The sequence below is a fragment of the Seriola lalandi genome, unplaced genomic scaffold, assembly GCF_002814215.2.
Source record: "Seriola lalandi dorsalis isolate HSWRI2012SDOR001 ecotype SW California unplaced genomic scaffold, Sedor1 jcf7180002054317, whole genome shotgun sequence".
Taxonomy (NCBI): Eukaryota; Metazoa; Chordata; class Actinopteri; order Carangiformes; family Carangidae; genus Seriola; species Seriola lalandi.
In genome coordinates this window covers 1161490-1183737 of record NW_019524870.1, presented here as the reverse complement: position 1 = coordinate 1183737, position 22248 = coordinate 1161490, and the positions used below count along the sequence as shown (strand labels likewise).

The 22248-nt window shown below is 39.7% G+C and overlaps 1 protein-coding gene across 1 annotated transcript; it reads right to left on the bottom strand.

Annotated features, from left to right (window-relative positions):
* Positions 1-5201: 5201 nt before the first annotated feature.
* LOC111655441 (very long chain fatty acid elongase 6-like) lies at positions 5202-20989 on the bottom strand. The gene is made up of 4 exons (XM_023406855.2): positions 20686-20989; positions 16086-16217; positions 13075-13226; positions 5202-10980 (listed from the first exon to the last, which is right to left on the bottom strand). The coding sequence occupies exons 1-4, from the start codon at positions 20778-20780 to the stop codon at positions 10550-10552; spliced, it is 810 nt and encodes a 269-aa protein (XP_023262623.1). The 5' UTR covers positions 20781-20989; the 3' UTR covers positions 5202-10549.
* Positions 20990-22248: the final 1259 nt, after the last annotated feature.

Below are 22248 nucleotides of genomic sequence, written 5' to 3'. Positions count from 1 at the left end.
CAGCCCCACCCCCTTATTATAATATGACAGTGTGATGGTTTAAATCACGTTTTCATCCCATTATAGCTCAGAAATGACTCCATATGAGCCTGTGTGTGTGTGTGTGTGTGTGTGTGTGTGTGTGTGTGTGTGTGTGTGTGTGTGTGTGTGTGTGTGTGGACTCTGTTTATTCTCCACACACTGTTGATGTGGCCTGTGTGGGATCAGTGTAGCTGCTGCAGTTGTTGTTGTGGTGTGTTTCGGTCATTGTGTTCTCTGTCTAGTTCCTGGAAACAGGTTTCACCGCTGAGCAGCAGATAAATGCAGTACGTCTGTGTGAGTGTATTCTGGGAGATTGTGTTTCATGTGGGGTTTTTTTTTTTCTTAAACAGCTCGAAATGTTTCCGAGAAAACTACTATGCTGCCTTCAGGTGCCCTTTGTAAACTCCTGTTGCAAAGGTGGCAGTAAATTCAAGTCTGTGTAATGTGGGGCTGGAAAATTCTGCAGTAACTAAGTACATTTACTGGAGTACTTGCACTTTCTTCGAGTGTTTCCATATACTGCTACTTTATAGGACTTCTACTCTGCCACATTTTACTCCACTATATTGATTTAACACCATTTCACATTAAAATCTTACATAAAAACATCAAATCCAACACGTTGTTAAAGATGGAAGCTCTTCTTTCATCTTGTGGCGGTCTTACAGAAAAGCCAGACCGACCTGTGTCTCCTTGTCATGACTCAGATGTGTGTAAGTTTCATTTCACCTCATTCCACCTTTCAATAACTGTTGGCGAACAAATAGGGAAAATTGTCCAATTGTTTTACCAAAAAGCAAAGATTAGCTAAAAGTAAAAATAAAAGTATTATATATATATATATATATATATATATATATATTATACACCGTTTATGTATTTTACTATGTATAGGCTACAAACCAAAAATTATTTTGGGATGAATAAAGTTATATCTTATTTATTTTATTATAATACGGTATATAATATTCCATCATTGTTCATCAACATGCAAACAACATTTTACTGTTGCAGCTGGTTAAAGCAGAGTCCATTTAAATGAATTTATATTCTGTTAATATACTGTTTTATATGTGAACTTGTGTTTTATGTGCAACTATAGTAAAGTAACTAGGCTATTAAATAAATATAGTGGAGTGGTATAAAGTAAAATGTAAGTAATTGTAACCTGTACTAAAGTTGTACTTGGGTAAATGTTACTTCACACCAGTCTCATTACAGTTCAGGTTTAACATATTAACACTGAAACTCTCGTTATTAGAGCTATTATTGCTCTTTAATTAATTGATGTATCTCAAGGTCAGAATTACCAGTTTTTTCCAGGGTTCCTGAAGGCAACCTCACGTGGTTGGTCGCGTGCTCCCCCTGTGCAGAGGTCCCCACAGCTGTTTCCAATTAACTGCTGTCGAAGTGGGAAATAAATGGAGTAAATGGAGTATAAATGGAGTGAAGCTGCTGTTGCCAGAGTTTCTCTGTTACAGTGAACCGCTCAGCGTCAACAACAACAACAACAACCTCCTCCTCCACATGGGGGCGCCACAGGCTTAATTATGAAGTCACATGTTAGTAGTTCAGTAGCAGCAGTGGTAGTTAATGACTGCAGCTGCCAAATGAGTGATAATGACATGTACTGCAGTAGAAGTGTAAAGTGTATGTACCTCATATTTGTACTCATGTACAGTATTGTTATTTATAGATTTATTATTATTTGAACTGCATAGATGTGTAGTGAGAATAAGTATCTGTAGTCTATGTAAACATGCGTAATACAGGAACATGTAAAGGGAGAGTGGATAATAACCACTTCTACTAACATTACAGTGTGTAATCTTTTGGTATTTTTAAGTGTGATTTATAAATTGTGAAAAAACATGAAGTATGAAATTATTACTCAATAATTGCATTACACTTTTTCAGTCAACTTCATTCCAGCTCATTACTGCAACTTTTACACTTTCTTTTGACCTCATTTGCATAAAAAAATACCTCATAAATGACATTTTGAATTTTGACTGTAGTTACAATCAGAGGAACATACTGACAGGTATATGTCAAAGTTTAGTCAGGATACTGTTGAAACCATTTCAGTAGTGTGACCCATCGCCCCATTGTAGTGGCCGGATCACCACAGATGCTATAAATTTGAATAAAACTTTAATTAATTACATTTGCAACACACCTGTGTGCGAAATATATTAACCCGTTGTTTGTTAAATACTGTGTCCACCAGGTTGTACAAACCCTGGGTTTGCAGTTATTGTAGTGGCCCTACTGATGGAATTTGACAGTTTTAATTTGTTCTTCAGTCCATTTCTACACTGATGTACGTTTGTATGTTTGTACTGAACCTTTTCATTTAGCATCTGCTGTGCTGCAGAGGTCAGACTGAACAAAGACATCAACGGTGTCACCAAGGTACCAAAAACACTTCACTTTAACACCTCCTGTGTGACATTTATTAGCAGATAAGTTGTTTATAATACACTTCATTACACACACACACACACACACACACACACACGAGAGCGTGACAGTTCAGTTGCTGGGTTATTTCAGTGAAGTAGCCTGAGGCTGTTTGGATGTTAATTGGTCCAGACTGAAATATCCAAATTACCATTAAATTGACTGGCAGGGAATTTTGTACGGACATTTTTGGTGATTCCCATAATGTGCTGCATGAAAATAAAACGTTAACTCCTATATATATATGTGTGTGTATATATGTGGTTTACTTGTACCATCATGTTTTACACCCCGGACACAATCTTCATGAGATTTTGCTGCAGAGAAACAGACTGTTATATTAAATATGATCATAAAAACATGGTTTCATGTGGAGAAAACCTGCAGTCGTGACCCTCATCCTTTAAATTTATCAGTCAGTTCAAAGCTTTAACACTCAGCTCCTCACAGTGTGTCCGTCCTCCATGTCCTCTGGTGTCACCACCCACGGCTGCAAGACTAATGTGCTGAGCAGAGCAGAGCTTTGTCCTCTATCAACCCACCGCCCTCCCAGCACTTCATATCTCAGCCCAGGACCGGCTGTGAGCCGGGGGAGCGGGGCGCTGGAGCTGCTTGTTTTAAGAGCGCAGGAGCCTGGTGGGGTTTTAAACTGTGTCACCGAGACAAATTCCTGTAGTTTTTACTGTTACTCTGGGATTTAACTGGTCGTGACGGCGGAGGACGGTGGTTATCAGAGAGATGGATTTACCACTCCGCAGAGTTCTCGATCTATTTATCCTCAGCACAGAAGATAATCTCAGGGGGGCAGGGATTTCTGCTGCAGTGCACAACGACACAATGCTTCCAAAATACCGCAAAACATAAACGTTAAAAAAACTACCGTTCATCAGAAGCACTTCAAGTCTGTTAAAATGCTGCAGGAAGAAGTGGAAAATAAAAGTGACATCACTCACTAAACTTCAGTTTAGATTTGAACAGTTTAATGAGTGTAGGTTTGTTCATGCTCTTCTCGTCTGTGTGTGTACACTGCATTTGACTGAAACAATGGTTTCTCTGTGCTGGGAGACACATTTTAAAGGCCTGAACTGAGGCGCCTGCTGTTGGATGGAAGCCATGAAATTTACAGTTTTTCATCTTCCCCTCAGGGTGAGCTGTACCACTTCTCATCCTGCACCAAAGTTGTTGTATTTGCAAGTTTAGGATGTTTAAAAAAAAAAAAACACTGTTGATGTAATATTCCAAATTTCATTTTCAAATTTCCGGATCTCCACCAAAATCTAACAGGTTCTTTCCTGGTTCATGCCATTTCCCTTCACTAAGTTCAGTGCAAATCAGGTCAGTTCTGTGAAATGAAGACATGCATGAACACATAACCTCCTTGGCTAAGGTAATAAAATAAAGATGGTTTCAGGACTCCCAAATCTTGAGTCTGAGTCAAGTCTTTTGAGGATGAGTCTCAAGTCACTGGGTGCGCGACTTAAGAGCGACTGGAGTCCAAGTCTTAAACTGAAGTCCCCATCTCTGGTTTACAGGAGGGGTGAGGCGCGTTGCCGCAAAATTTGCTTTCAAACTGTTACCAAGTAACGTTATCACGTCAGCGTCACAGATACTGATACAGATTCATTTTTTAAATAAAAGTGTATTTTATCATTAAATAAGAGAGAGCCACTTCTGAACCGGTTTAAATGATCACTAAATGATTTACCAAACATTAGGAACAAGTTTTATCTCTCTCTGTTGATTGCTTTTAGGACAGTTTCTGTGGTAAATATGAGGAGAGCGGCTACTTTTCATCATCCTTTCTTTTTCTGTAGCAGCTCCAGATCTTCCTCTTCCTCTCTCTCTCTCGTGGTTTTTGTAACCAGCTTAAACTAATCTGTGGCGTTACGGTCACCAAAGTACTACACTGTAGAGACAGTGGAGCAGATCTCCTACTGATGTGTACTCAGAACCAGATGTGGTATTGGCTGGATCAGGACTTTAGTCACAGATCTGCCTGGAAAACTATAGAACCTAATGTTCAAACATAGTTTTGATCATTGTAAATTGAGTTTTTGAGTTTTGTTTAACCTTCTAAGGTCAAATAAAATATTTCTATTAATATCTTTGTGATAAGACAGCATAGAAATGTGTTTTAAATGTTATTAGAATTAGTAGACTCTCCAATCTCTGATTCATATTCTTGCACGGTCATATGTGACTCACAGCCGGAGCTAGAAGGCCAATAGGCAGGCCTCTAACATTTACTTCATTTTAGGCATTTATCATACATTATATGTATTTTTTAGAAATCTAAGACTTTGATAGAACCCATTCCAAGCACCAAAACAATTCAGCCACATCAGTAATGGTTCGTTTTCATGAGAGATTTGAAGAATTTCAAAAACTGGGCTTCAATTTTTCCGCATTTGGGGCAAATGATCAGTTCACACAGTACTGTAGGACTCATTATAGAAATAGCGGAGATTGTTCTGAAAATTGTGATATAAAACACTTGGGTGTTATGCTGTGATATGTTATGTAAGTACTTTTTAAAAATGTGAATTTAAGAGAATATTTAAAAATCGAGAAAATAGTAAAAGTTACAAATAATTGAACTTTTAAGGGATTTTCAGCCAAAATCTTCGGTGAGGGGAGGTGCAGAGTAGATTTGCCTCCTGGTGACTAATGAGACTCATAAACATGATATTTCATCTCAGACACAAAAACCGGAGACATTTTAAAACCAGGATGAATTTATTGTAACAACATTTTCAACATCAAAAGCCCTTTAACTGTTTTTTCCTTCAGCTGCAGTTGACAGCAGAATCCACAGGGGTGAACTCGGTGTGGAGACTTAATGCACAGAAGAAGAGTGCACTCACATTAACCCAAGTTAGCAAAAAAAAAAAAAACATTGTTTGGCACACAACAAATGACTTATAAGTTCAAGTTTAACAGCGTCACGAGGCTCGTCAGCTCTCACATCCTCTGTGCCGTCTTCAAATGATTCAACAGGAGCAGTGAGTCGTACTGAAACACCAGTGACCTGTGGCAACATGTTGGTGGTGATGATAATTCAGATGGGATAACTCCTTTTTTATTTTTTTTAAAAGGTCCCATATAGTATAAAGGTAGATGTCCATGTGTTGTTTGATTATAGATCAGGTCTAGGTTCTATATTAATACTGTGAAAGTATCAAAGCCTCAGTCCACAGAGAAATGCACACAGCCTGTATTCAGACACTGAGCCTTAAAACCAGCCGTCAGGACTTCTTTGACTTTGTGATGTCACAACAAAAGGATTAAGGCTCAGAGCCTCCTCTCCTCTGATTGGCTCACTGATCTGTTGTTACTATAGTTCCAGAGAGAAGCCTGAGAGAGGAGATGTGAAACTACACTGAGATGGTTTTTGGTTCTTAAAACCACAAATATATTTTCTTATGGATCAACAATTCAAATAAAAGCGTAAATATGGGACCTTTAAACGTCACGCCTGCAGCAGGAAGGCGAGTCTGAGACAGATTCTGTCAGCTGGAAGCTTAAAAAAAAAAAAAAGATCCTAAACAACCTACAGTAATTTCAACTACATCACTGACACAAACACACACATAACGATGACTGCGAGAAGACGAATGTAAACCACAGCTCCTCCATGACAACGAGACACAAGAAGCTGCCGCAGATTGAACGAACAGTAATAGTGGTTAGAGCCGACGGCAGAACGAACTTCGATGTGCATCTGTAAACTGCGTCTTCCGAACTTCTTCTGAAATGAGCATGAGGACATAAAACACAGGACATGAAGAAAAAAAAAAAAGAAAGGACAGTGCGAAGTTACAAAGATTAAACACATCACCTAAAACCTCTCCAGACATTGAGTATTAATGGCTTTTGGAGTCTATCTTTACAATTAATCCTCCTTCTCTTTAGATTAAAGAGGCAAAATGGTGTTGGTGTGGAACACAATTAAGCACAGCTAGAGTAGCTACACATCCTAACTAAAAAATATCTAACATCTACCACGTCAGATGAGCTGGAGAGTTTATATATTAAGAAAATAAATAGATTCTCAGTATTTACAGCGGTCACACTGCCTGGTTTCTTCCTTCTTAGCAGCACAGATGATCACAGCGGCTCCGTTAACTCCTCTTTAATCTCATCGTTTCAGAGTCAGTACCTCAGAGTATGTGAAGCACATTAATGCAGAAGTATCACTGAATCTCTACAAGAATATTTTTTGCTGTAATGTTCAATTTTTCTCACATTTTGAAACACGTCAGCTGATCAACCCCGCGGGAACCTACAGCATGCTGGGTGAAAGGGAGAGTTCAACACCGACAGAGGCAAAGGGGAAAACATGTGCTGTATGTTGCTGTTGTTTTAACACAAAATCCAGGGGCCAGATGTAGAAACAACACGTACAGAAACACATTCCCAAAGTATCCTGACATATATCTGCAAGGTCTGAGGAAGATCTATAGGATATGAAAAGAAAATTTTAAATTTTAGCTTCTTTTCCCACTAATTTTAGCTTCTTTTCCTGTGTTAAACTGGACACTTCCACCTCTTTTGAGCCTCTAAAACAAATCCTTCAAATGAAACCATCTGAGAGGGAAAGTCACTGTGGAGGAACTACAGTTACAGCCTGTGATGAGTGGACACGCACCGCTGCTTCACACCATGAGTGCATATGGTTTTCTGGACTGGAGGAAGCTGAGTGTGGTGCGATAAGATGGAGGTTAAACATAAGATCAGACAGAATCAAAAGACACAGCTATTTGTTTAGATTTGGTCCAGTTTCACTGATGACAATCTCCAGGTCATTCCCACACCTCTGCTGCACATCTGTCTGTCTAAAAATGGCATAAAAGGCCCAATATATACATATGTATGCGTGTGTGTGTGTGTGTGTATATATATATATAGATATATATATATATATATATATATATTTTTTTTTTTATTGATTTTTCCCGAACAAAATGCAAATAACTTCTATTTCAAAGAACATTATAGACTGGAACCAGAATCAATTCGGGCTATTTAAAGTGAGGTTGTATGAGGTAGTCATGTGTAGTCAGTGGAGTAGATTCTGACTGTAGGGCAGGACTGTATTACGCCGCCGCCGCAGTTCACCTGAGTGAATGAGAAAGCAGCATAATACAGTGCGCTCCCTAGGTGCGCTTGTGCGTAGGAGTATGGTAGTTCAGCAGTTGGAAAAAAAAAAGTAGTACCAAAGGAAAGTGCTGTTTTCACGGGGAGATAAACCGCTGAAAATAGTCTAAATTAAGCGTCCATTTCACCTGATATTGGATTGTTTCGGTGGGCGTCTTTTATAAGTGTCTAAAACATGTTTTTCCTGCTGGCCCCGTGCACAGCAACACATAACTCTGCTAACTGAGAGCCTGCTGATCTGAATCTACTGCAGATAAATACACCAACTATGCATGACTACCTCATACAATCCCACGTCAAATAACCCAAACTACCCCTTTAAGACATGGTTTGATTCTGGCTGGAGCAAACTCCTCTTCCTCTCTTTCTGCATTTCCTGTGTGTCTCAACTGTCACTTGGCCAATTACAGCAAAAAGGCCTAAAACATGATAATAATAAAGAAAATAACAATTATGTGCCTGAATATATCACGTATTAACTCAATAAAGTTGATGTCATGTTAAGTTGCTCTTATGTTTTGGTTTAGTGCTTCTTCATTCTAAAATGTATTTTTTATTTACAGTGGCTTTTTATCCTTCATTTCAAAGTCTGTTTTAATACGTGTAAGTGCTATAAACTAAGTCATTGATTTATTTCTGATGTTTTATGATGTTTCTGAATGAACTAACAGTGTTAGAAATAAACACAACTTTGCGTACTGATCACACAAAATGACGACTTCTCTGTGATACTACCTCCTTCTCATCTGTTCTTTTCATTGACTGGTACACAGAGGTATTCAGGTGCAAACATGTGGTTCAGGGTATGTTTGCATCTATTTATGGATCATCTATTCAAGACATGAGATTTATAAAACAGAACCATGAGAGTGTTACTGTGTTTGTCTGCACACAGAGGTTTACACACCTGGCCCCCGGTGTGTACGACCAACACTATGTTTGCACCACCTCCTCATTCATAAAGGTGGAGACGCAGACTGGTGGTTGTTCAGTGTAAATTCTCAAGCGAGGTGAAGAAGGCAGAATGTGCACAGTGTGTAAACATGAAGATGGGGACCGGAGGACGTGTTCAACGTGTCACAAAACCTACTTCATGGACGTAATTAGCTGCGGGACGGAGGAATGTGTTCGTCACTCAGCCTGTAATTCATGTCCTGCTCATACCACATGAGCTCTCTGTGACATGATAACATCTGAGTTCAACTGATGTGTGTGAAGTCAGTGTAAATAACAAGCACACACATACACAGCATTTAAAATGTGCACTTCTGCTCATAAACCACATAGTATGTAATACTTATCAGGGTGTGTGTGTCTCCAGCAAACCGAGACATGCTAACACACACAGTGTGCACATTTTAAATGCTGTGTGTGTGTGTGTGTGTGTGTGTGTGTGTGTGTGTGTGTGTGTGTGGTGAGTGCTAAAACTAAACGCGTGAAAACATCTCTCTGTTGTTCAGTGCATGTGAAGTCTTCATTCCCTTTTGTTAATCCTAGAGCTACGATCCTGCAGGTTACAATTGTGCTAAAGGCTAAAACACACATGATTTTAAAAGGAGTAGTTCAACATTTTGGGAAATAAACTGCGTTAAAGTATGCAGCTGAAGTCAGGGTGTGGTTCAAACTTAGCTCAATATAAAGGCTGGAGGCAGGGGAAGACAAGTAGCCTGGAAAAATATAACAACCAAGATCTCAAAAACTCACTAATTAACATGCCATATCAGTTTTACACAAACATTGATATGAAGAGAAATGTAAATATGGCAATTAGTGCTTCAACAATTTCTTAAAAAAACACTGTGAATGTGCAGTGACCCACACTATATCTGCAGATACCACAAAGATGTCGTTGGCGGATAGATAAAAGTGAAGAAATAGTCCCTCCAACTGTTACATCACAGTTCATGGTGAAAGCAGGTGAAACAAATAGATTTAGCATTTAAATTAGTCAGCTTTAAAGGTGTTGGACAGGAGGCAGGTTAGCCGTTTCCCCTTGAGTCGTTATGCTAAGCTACGCTAACCACCTCCTGACTCCAGACATAAGACCGATGTGGATTTTCTCATCTCACACTAGGAAAGAATGCAAAGAAGCGTATTTCACAAAATGTCGAAGAAATCATTCAAAGCCATTTGTAAGTTTTGCTATTGCTACATAGCTAACATTAGCATCAACAGCTGTTTACTTACCAGTGTAGAAGAAACGTTGGGAGGTCAGCATCAAACATCACGTCTTGTCTTCTACTGAAGTTAGCATGCTAACCAGCTAGCCCAAGCCAAGTCGGACTCGTATGTCACTTTCCGATACCGAGTCACTGTAGCATCCAGGCTGCCCAGAGGAAGTAGCGCAATGATAGGTGAAGCTCTTGCCAAGACTGGTAAGTAAACAGCTGTTGATGCTAACGCTAGCTATGTAGCAAGAGCAAAACGTATAAATAGCTCCTTTAACAATTTAAAATTCTTATGTACATTTTTCTAGTTCAGAGCTTTTAGATGCACATACAACATACAAACATTTGCTAACCACCTCTGACAAATATTTGGCCCTCATATGGCGTTTTTTTTTTTTGTGAGCGCAAGTTGCCAAGGCAATAAATTAAATGAAGTGAGTACTACGTTAGTCAAACACAAACATGGTACTCGCCCTTATGCTTCTATGATCATTTTACATTGTGTTCTCCCAACTAATCACGAGATCATATTAAACTGTGCTGAGTCCGGACTGGTCTCCTCTCTCCAACTGTGTTTTGAGCTACAGATGCCGATAAAAAGTCAGGTGAGAACGTCATAACAAGAGGAGGGCCGAGCAACTGGGTAACTAGCTGTGACTCACACCCTCATGGCCCCTTACTGTTGGTCATTTCTGCTTATGGCACACTTTAATACGACTGTTGAGCACAGTGCAGACGTGCTACTCTGCCTTGGATCCCTTGTCCCCAGAGGAGCCTCTGAGGTAGGTGTTGTAGAAGAACAAGGCAAATAGGATCAGGTAGCTGAGGTACATGAGCGAGCCCCACGTGATGTTGTCCAGGTTGGATGGACAGCGCACATCGTGCATCCAGTGGTACACCAGGCCCAGCACGGCCAGACCCATCACCATCTGAAGGATCTGGGTGACCGTAATGACCATGGCACAGGGACGGGGCACCCGCAGGCCGGCCGCCCGGGCTGCGTAGTAGGTGTACATGAAAGAGTGAACCATGTAGTTCATGGTCATGAACCAACCGCCGCCCGCCACCTGGTCCTTGTAGGAGTACCAGGAGTAGAGCAGCACGGTGATGTGGTGGTACCAGTGCAGGAAGATGAGGCGCTGCTTCCGGAGGACGATAAACACTGTGTCACCTGAGGGAGACAGTGGAGGAGGGGGAAGTCATTCACAAGGACTGGACTCTGAACCTTCATACTTTTTTTGCATCAACTGAAGCAGGAAACTGAATGTCTGGTCGGAATTACAATCTTGTTTTCTTCTGAGCAGATAATACGTAATTGAAATTACAACTTTGTCAACTTTAGACTATTTCCATTAGACAAAGTGTCTTGTGTTTAGAAAACTTTTAAATGTGACACCTTTGGCTTATTCTGTTAAATGGCCCTGTTCAGACCTGCATTTACATCCGTCTTCATGGGTCATGGATCACGGGTGGACGGCTCTAAGTATGTCAGTTCATACCTGGCTTTAAAATGCGCCTCGAGTGACCGTTTGTGATCACATATCACTTCCCCTCTCTACATGCAAATGAATATGTGACCCAGACCACCTCTGAATGTGGGTCGAGTGACTGGATCTCAAATGCATCCTCAATGCATCTTGGGTGCGTTCACACCTGTACTTAAATCACCTGAGACAGATGTTAATACCAGGTCTGAGCAGAGCAACACATAAGGATTTTTTTTTTTCATGTTTCATGTTTTACATGTTCATATTTCTCGATGACAGGTTATTGTTGACGTTGGGGGTGCGTGGATCCGATACAGTCTTTATTGAGCACCAGGGTTCTGGTCATGATGTGATGGATCCCGTTTCTTTGTCACTGCGACTGTAAAATTAGTTTCTGATATCAGTGACAGTCATTCAGTCACTGCCAGCTGCTGACAGCAGTCCTCATGTTACATTAGATAAACTGATTCCAATCATTGTTCCAAATCTAGTATCAGTTCTCTGAATCAGCTGATAACCTGAGTTCAAGTGTTTCATTTTTAGCATCAAAACCTTTTATACACTATCCAGGTTTTAGGTTTGCTAAACTTCTCTGAAGGAGAAAATGCAAATAAACAATAAAATTATTACCCAAACTATCTGCTGTAAAAATTCCTCACAGTTAGATGTCAACAGCTTTGACCTGCTGCATTTACCATAGTTGTGCGTTGCAGTTTTCCTGTGCCGTGAAGAATTATTACAATCATCTCAGCTGCAATTCCTTTCAGTTTTACCTCCAAATAAAGTGGTTTCATCCATACATCTATAGAAACTGTCAGTCTGTTTACAACCTGTCTGATCATGTGACTGCTTGTTTTTCTTTGCGATGTCTTTGTCCTCAGCGAGAACAACGTTGGAATGAACAGAAACCTATAAAAGTAAAACGGAGGTTGTCATAAATAAAGTGATTTATAAAGCTCCTATAGACAGACATACACACAGTCTGTATCCTGCAGTAAAGTGAAGCGCTGACCAGCAGGGGGATGAAGACACACTTCCTGCCTGCAGCTTCAGGAAATGTTGTCTGTATCCATCATACACTAATAGAATTTTCCTGCCATCTCAGCATCATTTCCCAGAGCGATTGGCCTCGGTCTGTCTGACAGAGACCATGGAGAGACGAGATTAACCGCGCAGACGCAGAGAAAGCATCTCCATCCAGAGAGGCAGCTCTTAAGATAATTGCTGATAAATTTACTGGAAGGTTTAAGAGCTTCCAAGGAACATACCTCAAGACTGAAATGATTTGGTCGTGAAGTTTATGTCTGGAGGAAGATGTCTGTGAAAATCCAGGACGTCACTACTGTTTCTTCTGCTGCAGGAAATCTAATCTTTAATGGGTTTAATTTTAAATCAATTTGGATGAGGGATTGAAGAGACATACCTAACTTCTTTACCCTTTACACAGAGAGAAGTATAAACATTGCATCTTAAACCAACCTGCTGATTTGGTAAAAGTTTTTTAAAACTCTTTAACACCATTTAAATGCCTCTATTTCAATGTGCAATCAGGAACTGTTTGACTTTGCAATAATGTAGTCATTTAAAATATTTTATGAAAACAGTTAAATGTAACCTGCATCTAAAAAAACACTAACATTTCAACTCAATTCAGCCCAGTTTTATCTGAGACATCTGCACTTGAAAGTTTTTGTGAGGTGCTGCAGGAGTGTGTGAACTGCAGCTTTCAATCAGTCATCACAAAGAGATGTACCAGGACAGGTTTCAGGAGGACTCACCCAGCTCGGGGGCCTTGCTGAGAACGAAGGCGTAGGCCCAGAACTTGGTGACTGGGGCGCTGTAGAAACTGATGTCACACACCGACTGTCTGAAGCCGCTGGTGGTGAGGACGTGCATCATGTAGAGTCCGGTCCTGAGAGCTCCGATGATGCTGCAGCGAGACCACACCACATGCACACACATTAGTTTAAACCACACTCGGAAATCATACAATTCATAAAGTGTCAAAACTGATCTTTCAAAAAATCAGGACATCAGGACACAGAAATTTTCAGTTGAATGACACTCCTTAGAATCTGTGCCCTAAATAAATATGTATATTGTCCTAAGGGTTATGTAAAGGCTGTGATTCCTTCTTATCAATGGTACAATTTAAATTTTCTTGGTTGCATATTCTGGCGCATTAAATAATAGTGAAAACTGTTTCCATAGAATTGAAAAGCTCCAAAAGGTTTATTTATACTTATACCAGAAATATGTGAAGGGAAAAGCAATGCAACATGCTCCTGTGGCTGTTTAGTAAAAAGAAAAAAAGGGAAAAAGAAACAAAGGACAAAGAAATTGAGATTAAAAATGATAAATGTGCGCATGTCACAAGTTCAAATATGCAATGTGCACAAAGTGCAGAGGATTCCCTGAAGACAACATGCCAGACAGGGGCGTGGATACAGAGAGGATAGAGTTCACCAGCAGTAATGAAAATAAAAATAAATCCCTGCAGCACATTTTATTTAAAAAGTCTCATCTTCCTTTTCATTGTTGCTATTTAACAGACATTTTCAGTCTTAATGTTGTACTGTTTAAAGATAATAGACACCAAGTTAAAACACACGATTTTATCACTATCAAGGCATCTTTAAACATTTGTCATTATTTTCTTGTTGAGACCTGATGTGTAATTATTCAGTCAGTGCTGATTACAAAACTATATTTTATATACTATATTTTTCTCCAGTTGAGAAAGAAACCATTTGAATTTCAAACAAATCTTGAACTTCAGCGTTAAAAGCTCCAGTTTTACAACCCATGACGTAAAAACATCGGTGTAGCAGACTCTGTGCTCCACATGTTCATTGTTCCAGTCCTGCTGCAGCCATAAAGACTCAGTGTTACTCATCTCTGTGACGTCAATAAAAGCCTCTCAGAGCTCTGCAATTACAGTATAGTGCCATCACACATTGATCCAGAGACTGCAGGAAGGAATAGCAACACTAACACACTTCAGGTCAAACACACACACACACACACACACACACACACACACACACACAGATAGGCAAGTTTCAGTTGGTATTTGTTTTCCATATTGACTTTAAAATGTCTAAAATATTCATTTGCAGGAGAAGTCGCTCCTCTGTTGTGCAAAAAACATGAAAATCTCATCATCTTCCTCGTTATGTTTTCTAATTCATAAGGCTGTGTAAAGGGTTTTGTGCTAAAGGAAGAAACAAATGATGTTCTAGATTTTTGTTATTGTCAACAAATCCAAGATGGCGGCACACACGGTTGCAGCAGCTTTGAACTCGCCTAGACGGCGTCGTTTTCTTATTTTCCTGGTAGTTTTAAGAGTTATGTTTTGTGTTGTTTTACTCAGGGAGTTGCTTCGTTGTCTTGTTGTTTTTGACGATGACAATAAAGATACTTCACTGTCTGTGGAGCACCAAACCCGCGGGTTACTGCAGATGTAAATCTTTACAAAAAGCAGCTCATAAATATGTAGTTTCAGTTTTTAAAAAGGGGTCAGTAACATCCCAAAGCAGCTGCTCCCTCTACTTTTTAGCAATCATTACTCAAACAGGAGTAAATAGTGCATTTACTGGGGACTACTTTCAGCTGCAGATTAATACATATTTAGTGCTATATTGAGTGTTACTACAGTGTGTGTTAAAGTGGTAAAGGAAATACATGGGACTGGGTATCCGGTTACCGTGAAACCCAAAAGTCACACTGTCATGCCCTGAGTGCAGACAGCTGAGGGGTGGAGAGGGCGGGTTATACCCACTGCTCGGAGGGATTAAGATTAGAGCGAGGGCTCAGTGCACCACACATCCACCGGTGATGGAGCTCTGAGCTCAGGACGGCAGCACCGCCTGCTGCGACCTGCCAACTGGGTCACAATCTCTACAAACCCTCCTGGCAGCGATTACAGACAGAGTAGGCACCATGTTTGGAATTTTTTTTTTTTTTTCTTCCAGCAGTGTAACACTTTGAGTTACATATAGCAGCACAGGCTTTAAATATGTAAGTGTGGTTTTCATATGGTAATTGGATTTCATATAAATGACATAATTCTCCAGGGTATTACTGTAATCTACGATCTCTCATCTAATGGCATGTAAATAAAATGTGGACATCTAATTCAAAAGGGCTTAAGTAGAGGCAGAGAAAAAGAGGAAATCATGCAACAACAGAGATGCACTAATGTTTTTTTTTGTTATCGATTAATATTTTCTAAATTAACTGATTAATTGTTGGTCTTAAGTGTCATGACAGAGGATAGGGGTTTTAGCTTGTGAGGTGTAAAGATCATTGTCATCTTTCCTTTGAGGACACAGCACACGGCTTTAATCCAGTGAGGAATGTGTTGGTGATAGTTGTGTCATCCCACTGGTTTCAACATTTTGTAGATGTAATCGCGCTCTGTGAGCTCAGTTCCCTCCCTGCACTCATCCAGCAACCGCCTCCTGCAGTCTGACTCTGGGCTGCGTCTCAGTAAATTAAACGTCTCCTCCCTGCATCTCAGTCAAAACATGAGGAAGGGATGTAAGGAAAAGATGTCGAATTGAGGAGACGCCATCAAATCAGCTGGCAGTCTATCTGCACAGATAATGTGATGTATTACCCAAATAATAATAATAGCTACAGTGAAACGAAGAGATGCAGTGATGTCCTCCAACATGTGAAATCTAGATAGATACTTTATTTATCCCTTAGGAGAACTTCTCCGACTCTACACAGGTTAAAATGGGAAAATGACCAGTCTTTGTGATGTATTAAAGTTGTGACTCACCTGAAGACGGCCAGGCTGAGTGACCACAGCACTAACGGGCGTCGCAGGTTCAGCTTCGGCCTCTCCCTCATGAAGTGCTGACCCCCGAACACGAACGCAGCATACAGGCCACAGAACATGAATGACTTGCTCCTGTGGAGGACAAAACACAATAATGCACTAATAAGCAACGGTGAATAAAGTAGAATGGACTTAATTAGCCTGATAATTAACACAACTCTTCACATGGTGCCACCTTAAAAAACATGTACTATTTATAACCTACAGGACGGAAATAACAGGAACACTTGAATTCATTCTTTCAATGCTCAGTATGTAAATTTGAGAATCTAGTGTTGTATTACATTGTGTGGTGTTATCATTTTTTGGTCCAGGTGTAATAATATCTGTCTGTTCAATAAATCTAAAGTAAAAAAAAAAAAAAGAGAGAAAAAAGATCTTCATGACATAAAATCATTATGCACATAAATACACAAATACAGAGAGAGAAACATCAACTCTCAAATCCAGGATCTTCAACATCATATGTGGACCTGATCCACACTAACACCAGCAACAGAACAGGGACCCAAGTAATCTGGATTTCTGCTGAAGAGTTTTTAAAGGCTTAAAAGGTTTCACACAGAAGCGTGTCAGAGAATAATAGAATATACAGGTGTGCTCATATTCTGCTTTTTCCTAAAGAAGAACATCTGTAGTCAAAGCTCTGTGAGCAGTGTGCAGGTTTTTGTTTTACTTAAACCTTCAAAGAAGTGAAGGATGTTGTTTTGTGTGATATTTAACAGCTGCTACTTTGGGGAAATTTCAGTGTTAAACATTTTATTTGTTTGATTCCACTTGTAAAGTTCAACTGATAAAGAGGAGAAAATCTGTCTTTTACATGAAAAGTGTCCAAAAAGCCGATATCTTAAAATCAGTATTGAGCTTCACTGAGTGAAATAACCTCCAGCGTCACCAGCCCTTCATGTACTTCGACCTCTGTCAGGCGACAGAAAGAGGAAGACAACGACTTCCCCTGACAAACAGCATGGCGGCTAAACCCTGGATCACCTCATCAGACCCTGAAACACAAGATGATTATACAGATGTGCTGTGTGCTGTTACGTAAAGATGTTACACAATTAGGGTGAACGAACCAGACAACTGCAATTAAAAACAAAAATGACATGACTTCACCGTCTGCTTCGTAGGGCTGTTTGGCAGGTCAACACATGATGTGGACATCATGGGTTTTTCAGTTTTATACAAACCCCTCCTTCACCAGCTCAGACTTATTTACTTTGATCATTAAGACTGCAGGTCTGAGTGATGAGGCAATTTTCACTGGGCTCTGCTCCACCTGGCTTATCAGCCCCCGCTGATACTGGTTCAATTACAGCCGGCAGCATGAAATGATGACAGGACAGAAAAGGTGACTCCTGAGCTCAGGCAGAAACAGCTGAGCTGAAAACTGAACGCTGGAGGGAAATATTATATTCCTGCAACAAAAAAAAACACACACACTGACCCTGCCCGATTTTTTTGAAATCCTGTCTGTCTTTACATAAATGAAGAGTCTGTGGAGGCGTGACATCTGTGAGGCTGTGTGCGTGTGTCTGAGGTAGTTTGGGAATCGGCCAGATGACAAATCCAGATTGGCACAATACATATTAGGCTGAGTGGATGCTGCTGCTTGACCCAGTTAATGCTGCCGGGGTTTCTGATAATCGTCCCTGGTGGATCCCCGAGAGGCAGAAAAACCTGCATCTCTTTGCATTTAGTCAGTCTAGTTATGCTAGTGGCTACCTGTCTAAATAAAGGATTATACTGTATCTATAATACTAGTTATTATAGCAGACTCCGGTATCTCCTTGATTGATCGATTAGTCTATAAAAACGACATCTTCATTTCACTTGTTTTGCAAATTCTCACATTTGAGAAGCTGGAACCAACATTTTTGCTTGATAAATGTCTTAATGATTAATTACTTATTAAAAAAATGTTGACAATTAGTTGTCTGTCAATCGCTTAATACTTTTCCCACACTGTTCTGAACTTTTGTCCTCAGGCAGAGAGAGCAGCATTTCCACAGGGCTGCAATATACAGGTATGTTCATTTTTTGGGGTATTTTTTGTCTGTATTGTGATAGCACAATGAGAGAGACAGGAAAGTCAGGGAGAGAGAGAGGGTATGACATGCAGCAAAGGCTCGCAGGTCAGACTCAAACCCATGGCCACTGCGGCTAGGACCAAGTCCATGTGGCACGCGCTCTACCAGGCGAGCCACCGAGGCGCCCCACAGATCAAAATGTCAAATGTCAAGAATTTGGCAACCAAGTTAAATAAAGCTGAATGGAATAAGAGCAACATCGTCAAAGGAAATAACTGAATTATAATTTGCAGTATTTCTGGGGACACCTGAGGTTCAGGTGGTTTGAAACAGACTCAGACCACTTCACCTCCAAAGAAGACTCTATCGACCAGATGTTACCAATCCACATTAAATACAGATACTCTGACAATGTCATAACATTGTGTTTTCCCTCTCAGTTACATCCAGCTGTTAGCATCATGTCTACGCAAGTATACAGAGCTATGTCTCTGATAAAGACCACCTGAGCTGAAAACTGTCAAAATAAAATCAGATAACCATCAGACGATGCTGAAGGATTAAAGGAATCTGACTCTGGTGTCCAGCAGCTCTCAATACACACACTTCCAAGAGCAAGTGCACTGAAAGAGATATGTGACAGTGTGTATATATATATATATATATATATATGTGTGTGTGTGTGTGTGTGTGTGTGTGTGTGAGAGAGAGCCAGATAAAAGGAGGAGAGCTATTGTTGCAGGCTAAAGGTGTGCAACTCATTAATACTGCCTGAGAACAGGAGCTGATACAACAGAAGACGCCTCTCTCTCTCTCTGCAAACTGCAGCATCACAATGCAACACGATGCATCTTTCACTTTAATTACACTCCTGTGTAACAGCGTGTGTGTCCTATGCAAAAAAAGGGGAAATTGAGGACAGAAGACAGGTGATAGTTTGGGCTGAGTATCAAACCTGTATATGTATATATTTTTGTACTGACCACAATAAGTAAAATCTGAATGTCTGATCAGATTCATGATCTTTTTTACTTCGTCTCAGATCAGAAGAAGATTTCAGAAGATTTTGCTTTTTTTGACTAATTTTTAGGCAAAGTTCAGGTTGCATTTAAACATTTAATATTTGAGATGTTTGATATATGTTGTTAAAGAAAACAGTGTGGTTTACTATCAGTTAGTGGATTAATCCATCAGTGGAACAACAGAAAATGTATCTAATTAATCAACGATTTTCATAATTTTTCATTTAAGTCATTTATAAAGCTAAAAAGCTCCATGCTCTGCGGCTGTTAATCACTTGTTACTCTTGAAGGTGTCTATATTTTTCATGCTAAGTGCAGAGTGTGCAGCTCCTGGACAGAGCAGAGGAGGAGGAATGGGAAGCATTTGGCTGCTGCTGCACCTTTTCCTCTGAGCTTTATGACTCTTCATTTGACAGCTCACTTGCCTCTGTGACAGAAGCACAGCTGTACAACACTGCGGTCATGCACGGCTACATCAAAGTGAGGCTAAAAAATGCAGTCTTACTAGGTTTCCCTGGTGGAGTTGCTCAATGACGGATCACTCCCTCTGTTAGACTTTTTATTGGGCAAGCAGAAAGTGTTTATATGAGAGGTGGAAAGTTATTAAATACAGCTGCTGCTACAGCACAACAATTCAATTTAAGATACTAGTTAATCTGCAGGTTCATATTAATAACACAAAAATAAATTCTGATGCATTATTATGGGTTAAGATAAGGAAACAAGCTTCCATGTAGCATATAACGTGGTAGTTGTTTTGTCCAAATACCCAAAAGTACCCTCTCATTTGAGAAGCTGGAATCAGAGAGTATTTGGCGTTCATTCAATATTTTAGCATGAAAAGTGACTGAAATTAGTAATTGTCTTATATAGTCTTTAAATTTTCCCATCTGCACTATAATATACATTATTCTGAAAGGGACTACTCGGCAAAATTACTACTTTTACTGATATTGATGCAAATACTTTTGTACTTTTACTACATGATTGTACTAAATTTTGAATGCATGAATTCTGCTTGTAATTGAGTATTTCTACACTATACTATTTCTATGTTTATTTAAACAGCTGTTAATTAAATAAAATCAAGTCCTTCATTTAGACCATGCCTGGCCTATGGGAGCACAGATGAAGTCATTATCATTGCACCCTCAAGGACATTTGAATTAAAGCGGGTAAAATTGGACTCTTCCGCTTCTTCAGATAACTCTGCATAATATTAATGAGTTTCAGGCTAAATTGTGATGCATCAATGTGCATTATAAATCATATTAATGCAGGAAGATGTGACCAGTTTTTTAAAAAACGGGAGACACCGGCGGGTCCGCATGGCCAGCAGCCCTGACAGGACATGAAGTACAGACAGAAGCCCACCACCCACCACAGTCTGCCGCGGGAGAGGAGGGAGGAGGAGGTGGAGGAGGAAGGCGTCGACATTTTCAGTTTCTCTTCTGGTATTTCTGTAAGTTAATTTTCTCCTCTTCTTACCAGTTTTCCTGCATCCATTCCAGGGCTCGTCGTTCGTCGAAACGCCGCTCGAAGTCGTACTCCGCCAGCGGGGAACTGAGCTCACTCTCGTTCATTTTTCGGAGCTTTCTCTTCCGTTAAATTCCCGGGCTCTAGAAGTTTCTGGAGGGAAGGGACGAACACGACCGCGCTGAGCTGGTCGACTGACAGGGAACAGTGTGGCTGCTGCTCGTATATCCAGCTGATATTAGCTGGATTATCACCGGTTAGAGTCCGGAGCGATGGGAGGATGCGGCTCCACCAGATGCACTTCCCACTGTCACTTTCGTCAGGGATACAAGGTACCTATCATGAAACGATGAGCTTCCGCTTTAAACTTTCAAAATAAAACTTGTTGCAGCTAAATAAGTTACTATTGTTTTTAGCCTCTTTGTACTATTATTTTATTTATTCATTTATTTAACAGCCTAGCATATGTCTGCTTCCTGTCTGAATAATAATATTAATAATAATTATTATTATTTTTATTATAATAACAGTAACTAAGTATTATTATTATAATACATTAGCTGAAGCTGTGTAACTAAGAATAGAGTAGATGTAGTCATTTATTTAGTCATATTTAGTAAATTTAGTTATTATTTGCATTTGAACTTCTTATTCGTCTACTCTTTTATTTTTTGGCATTTACCACAGCTAAAAGCTGTGTCTGTAAGGGTTTGCACTTGTCAGTGTGGCACTACATTCTCCTTATTACATGATTTCTCTGACGAATCTCATCTACTAAGAGCAGAATTTTGATTCAATTTCAGACAATTTCCTATTATTTCTTTCTTATTTATAGATTTATATATTATAAGCATATTCACTTGCAGTTAATTTCACATTCTAAGTAACGTGACAAGTCATTTTATAAATTAAAGATAGATTAAAATAGACAAAAGCCAATTAACCTTAAGTATTGAGAAAGAACCAATAAAGAACTCAGTAAATTAATTAATAACTGAAAAGAATAATTTAGCACACTTTGCAGTCCTAACTTTTATTGTGAAGGTAAAAGCCGTGATTTCCGCTATGTCTCACTCTGTCAGTGAGCGGGTTGACGCAGCGGGAGCACGTTCTCGGTCTCGAGCATGCAGTGATGGAGGCAGAGGGGGCGGGGCTTGTTTGTGACGTTAAGCATCAGGTGGAATCGTGAACATTGAGACTGTTTAGCCTCTGAAGAAACTCTGAGACCAGTCTGAGACCAGTCTGAGGCCAGTGCATGCTGTTACTGGTTTGTTTTATATGTTGGAAATATAGCAAACTGGTAGTGGTGGAAAGTAACTAAGTACATTTTCTCAAGTAGCCTACTCTACTTAAATACAGTTTTAAGGTACTTGGACTTTACTTTTGTATTTCCATTTAGGCCTATATTACCGCATACTTAATTGTACTAATTCACTATAATTATTTAGTTACCAATTACTTTGCAGATTCAATTTAAATTAAATTAAAAAAAAAATACAAATATAATAAACTAATAAATTATAAGTAGACCTACAGATAGATAGATAGATAGATAGATAGATAGATAGATAGATA

Coding starts and splice junctions, on each gene's coding strand:
- LOC111655441 (XM_023406855.2), bottom strand. CDS start 20,780: ATGAACGAGAGTGAGCTCAGTTCCCCGCTGGCGGAGTACGACTTCGAG. Junction 16,218..20,685: donor GAATGGATGCAGGAAAACTG/GTAAGAAGAGGA, acceptor TGTCCTCCACAG/GAGCAAGTCATTCATGTTCT. Junction 13,227..16,085: donor CTCAGCCTGGCCGTCTTCAG/GTGAGTCACAAC, acceptor GTCTCGCTGCAG/CATCATCGGAGCTCTCAGGA.